Below are 5,011 nucleotides of genomic sequence, written 5' to 3'. Positions count from 1 at the left end.
CGCATTGATCAAGGGTTACTTAGAGCATCCTAACAATGCATTCATAACTAATTATGTAAGATAATATGCAATTGACGGTGCTGAAAGGATATAGTGGAGCATCATAATATTGAGAGCTCATACTCCTACCCTTCAGGGTGCTTCCATAATTAAATTGACATTGACATAACATTTATAAGGAATTGCTCAAAACTATCTCTGCAGTGTCCTAAGTGGCCAGATAATGTTTTGACCCCCCCCCCCCCTACTTTTGTTTTTAAAACTCATATCTAATGTCTAAAATAATTTGCTTTCCAGTGTGACTCTTGCTGTTTTATTTTTCAATGCATGATTAAGTCAGTCCATTTTATATATTATTGATATTGGTGTTGCATAATACTATACTCAATTCATAGACGTGATAAATGTTGAATCAATTGAGTCATGTAATGTGATTCACATAAATGTTTAAACTCAACTTTAAAGATATTACAAAAATTGTATTAATGCATTCAAGTGTGATTGTCTCGGATGTGCATTTCCCGAACAAATTGATCTCATGAACGTGTTCTGGTGTTCTTTTTGTAAATCCTTCAACTTCTTGTTCACTCCAGTACTATTCCTCAAATTACATTTTACTTGTCTTGCGCAATGTTGGGCGAATAGAATGTTACTGAAGGGCCCGAATTTTGAAATGTTTTTATTGTTATTTTTTAAAATTAATATTATATACTGAATTGTATTTTTTTATCCATTCTGGCCAATAATGCTGTATTTTATAACTTCTTCAATAATTATTTTCAAGGCAATAATATGTAAAGCTTATCCACCCTTGCCTATCCTGTCAAACTGCTCCAATCCGATCCAAATTTCACCTTGTCCACCACATATTCTTCTATTACTTCTATGTTTCATTTCTAAGATGTCCAAATTTATGCTCTTTACTCTCTTCTTGTAGTTTCCAACTTTTTTTCGCCCGCTTGGAAGTGTTGTATGGCCGTTTGTCTATATCTCATTCAGACGCAATGCACTGCATTATACCATTTACATCATCCTCTGACGCAGTTTAGGTATTCTCATAATAGGATACATTTGCAGTTTTCTATCCTTTAAAGATTGGGGGGGAAAAAGAGCAGTAAAGTGGAGACGGTCTTTTTTATTCGCTTTGATTTTTTTTTCTTTTTTTTTTTTTTGTAAGTTGGGGGGGGGGGGGGTGTATTTTGTGGGTATCTTTTCCATTTTTTATTTTAGAGAATTGTCTTCCTTCAATTACCGTTATGACAACCTCTGAATTTCCCCCATTGAGTATGTATATTATATCTTTGATTTTGTCGTCTCTAATTACATGACATTTACTCCACGACTTATAATTCCACTCATGATCTCATTTTATTAGAAACAAGCCAGTGATAAGGAAGGCCTTATCAACGGACCTGCAACTGCCATGAATTCAAAGTCACCTGCTAATCAGGAGAACGTGATTCTTTGAAGGAGTTCATGGCATATTCTATGACCAACTCATCGGAATTTGCAACGATAATTGATGTATATCTCATGTTATGTGTAAAATGTATCGTTCTTGAAGCATTGAACACAATTGAATGTAACACCTTTGTTTTGTTTTAAATTTTGTTTTCATCATATTCAAGCCCTGCTGTACACTTGCATAACGCCTTTAAAAATAATTGGTTAAATTTTTTTAAAGAATTGTAACACTGAAGAGACTTTAAAGAGGTCTCGGGTTTTTAATATTTGACAAGTTGACAGTCGCCTTAATTCAACTTAATTTTGTTTTATTCTGACCAAAATTAAAAGACGTTTTGTTAGTTGGCAGCAAATTATTTACCAGTTAACTGCCGTGCTCTGGAAAAACTCATATTTAAAAATTTGGCCAGAAAACTCGTCCTTCTAAAATCGATGGATTTAAATGACCCTCGTCTTGGCAAAAACTTTCAAACCTGGGACGGCAGTTAACTGGTTAATTACCGCGGAATGGAGTGACGAAGGCCAGTTGTGGTAACTATGACAAACCCTCAGCTGTGCCTTCCTCAGATTGAATATTATTGAACAAACATAGTAAAATGGACATCCTTTGATAAATTTCAACCTTCCCCACCCATACTTTAGAAAAAGACATCGGATGTGTTATTTCATTGCCCAGATATATCATATAAAGATGTTTAAAAAATGGCCTTATATTTTAATCAATATTAATATTTCCGATGATTTGCTTGGCAAATGTGACCTATCATCTAAAAACGGTATTATGTTGGAGTAAACTAGGTGCCAAAAACATTGTAGTTAAAATGACGAGATAAGTGAAATATATTTAGTTGTTATTGTATCTTCAAGAAACTAAATCGATTTCCTTCAATGAATCATCTATAGATTAACCCAAACCTCCTATGTTTCCACTGTGTTTTATCTATGTAAATCATCCCGACTTCATATTACCAGTTTGAGATGGTGGATCACATAATATGTTTTATTCGAGGATGTGTCGCCCATGATGCTATTATCTTTTTTTTTTAAATCATTGTCATGATGTAACCCGTTAAAGCACTTGTATGTTATCTTAGACAAGACAATTGCCGGTAGTAATCTTGACATCTACCACAAGCATAATATTTGAACTTGTCTCTCGTTTGTTTTTATCTATGCTTTTCAGCGAAATTAAAGTGTAGAGCAACAGTAATTTTTTTTACTATCCTGTCAACCATTTTTTTTTAGCTGGAACCAAAATGACATAGAGGTGATCCAACAGCTTTAAAACTCCAAAGAACAGTCATAGAATATCAACTTGAGACCGTTTTTCCCCTGAATTATGATAATACTGTTGATATAAATATTTATGAGATGCATCTTTTACTTAGCTGCGATTAGCTGTGATTTGCTTAATACATACTATGTTTAAATAATACATGAGAAAAAGGAACGATATTTTAATTAATGAAGTAAATAATTGATGATTTGTTATACTTTTGTCAATCCGGGTGTAAATGGTTGTCCTAAAATCATAGACAGTGTCACTAGCCCACCTTAAATTCACCAGTTCTTATCGTCTTTCTTAAAATCCACTGTCTGGTTTCTCCCGAGTTAACGCGAGACACAGTTGATCACATAAAAAGTAATAAACAAAAATGAATATAACAGATTCAAAAAGAACAAAAAACCCAACAGGGAACGTTTTGGGCCTAAAATGCTTATTCAGCCAACAACAACAAAAAACAATCAAATCATAAATACATTATTAATACCGTCGATCTGCATTTTTAGTGATGTATTTATGTTTTCATTGTTATTTGTCATTGGCTGAAGAAGGGTTTTCATCTCGAAGCGTTTCGTGTTTGTTATTTTGCTCTTTTTCGAAGCTGATATTAGCTGTTATATTAATTTTTGGTTATTACTTTTTACAGTCCACAACTTCGAGAGAGAGAGAGAGAGAGAGAGAGAGAGAGAGAGAGAGAGAGAGAGAGAGAGAGAGAGAGAGAGAGAGAGAGAGAGAGAGAGAGAGAGTTTCTGTGAGGATCGTATATTTCGGGGGGAAAAAAAACAAACAAAAAACACACAAACCCCCTCAAAACAAACAAAGAACAGACTCTGAAATTATCTATTAAGTGGTGCAAGCGCCGTAAAACACTGATAAAACAAAAACAGTTTGTGGGTTTGATCGTTTTGAGCCATAGTGTGAAATGATCAGTTTATAATGTACAAAAAGGTCTCTCGACTTTAGGGTTAACACTAGGCTAACAGCACACAATCAAGCTACTGCATCAACAAAACGTAATTGTGATCTGGCCAATTATTTTGTGCACTGTTGAGATCTACAGAGGTAAAATTGTGGTCCACATTTTGGGAGCAAGAAATACCGGAATATGGACTTTGCTTTATGTTGCAGTTTTATCTGCATAAACAACTATCTGTCAAAATGTCAAATGTTTTTAAAAGTGCAATTGTATGATTTTGTGATTTTATTTATTTTTAATTCATGCCTTAAGATTATAATGAATAACACACATTTAATTTTTTTTTAAATCCGATTCTTGTTTCTGTTTTTTTGATGTTGTTGTTTTTATTTTTTCTTCATAAAACAAAAATAGAATTCAATACTCATTGTAGCTGTCTTATTTCATGTTTTTGTTTTTTTAATTTTAATGACAATAAATCAAGTCGGTTGATTCAATACATTTGTTAAGGATTTGGTTTCTCTTACTACGTATATGGCTTTTGTTTTGTTATCTTACACTTTCAGCATGCAGTGTCGGGTTATTATGAAGGGAGTGCTTGTCTTTTATCCTCCAATTGTGAGCTGGGAGATCATTTTTGTTGTGTCCTCGAAACTTTTAAATTGTTTTCCGTGTCGCTTTCTGATCTTGTTTTGGACTGAGGTCACTTGGTGGAGGAAAGGACTTATCGTCAATATTTATGTTGAATTATTATGTTTTAATGTAGAAAAATTGTTGTAGTTTCTGAAACAACTAAAAACTGAAATTTGACCATTTTAACCATTTCCACTTTAAAACCGGTTTTCTTCATTTTCCAAATCCTGACGTAATACCGCTTCGAGGCATAGGGTCACATATAAGGGGATAGAAGACACAGCGTGACCTCCTGTCCACCATGGCAGTCAAAGGACCCTGCCCAGCTTCGACGCATACACAGCTTCATTATTCACTAGTAACTCATTGTTCTTAAACACTTTCTATCATGAAAGCATTTTTAAAATTTGAATATTTTAGAAAATGGTACTTCAACTTCAACGTTTTTTTTTTGGAGTTTTTTTTCAATATCCAAATCTCCAAATTATAACCACTGCAAGTATAATTTTCCCAAAAGACCCAATGGCAATGCTTTTTCAATTTGCTTACACTTTGGGATGAATCCTCATGTATGTTTTGACAATTCATAAACTACCTACCAGTAATTATTTCTAAACATTTTGACTGATTCCCCCAAAAATGCAAAAATCGGTTGTGTTATTGCAAGCCATTTGTATATATTTATTCATTTAAGTCTTGAACAGAATAATAAT

The 5,011-nt window shown here is 33.5% G+C and overlaps 1 protein-coding gene across 1 annotated transcript in view; it reads left to right on the top strand.

Annotated features, from left to right (window-relative positions):
* The window catches only part of LOC144971189 (lysosome membrane protein 2-like), a 35,843-nt gene extending 32,348 nt beyond the window's left edge, over positions 1–3,495 (top strand). The window contains exon 14 of the mRNA XM_078911686.1: positions 1,376–3,495. Within this exon, the coding sequence (XP_078767812.1) occupies positions 1,376–1,468 (93 nt within the window). The 3' untranslated portion in view covers positions 1,469–3,495. The remainder of the gene's footprint in view (positions 1–1,375) is intronic.
* Positions 3,496–5,011: the final 1,516 nt, after the last annotated feature.

This window comes from Berghia stephanieae, chromosome 4 (assembly GCF_034508935.2).
Source record: "Berghia stephanieae isolate SIO BIC M18660-M18661 chromosome 4, UCSD_Bste_1.3, whole genome shotgun sequence".
Lineage (NCBI taxonomy): Eukaryota > Metazoa > Mollusca > Gastropoda > Nudibranchia > Aeolidiidae > Berghia > Berghia stephanieae.
This window is presented reverse-complemented; position numbering and strand designations above follow the sequence as displayed.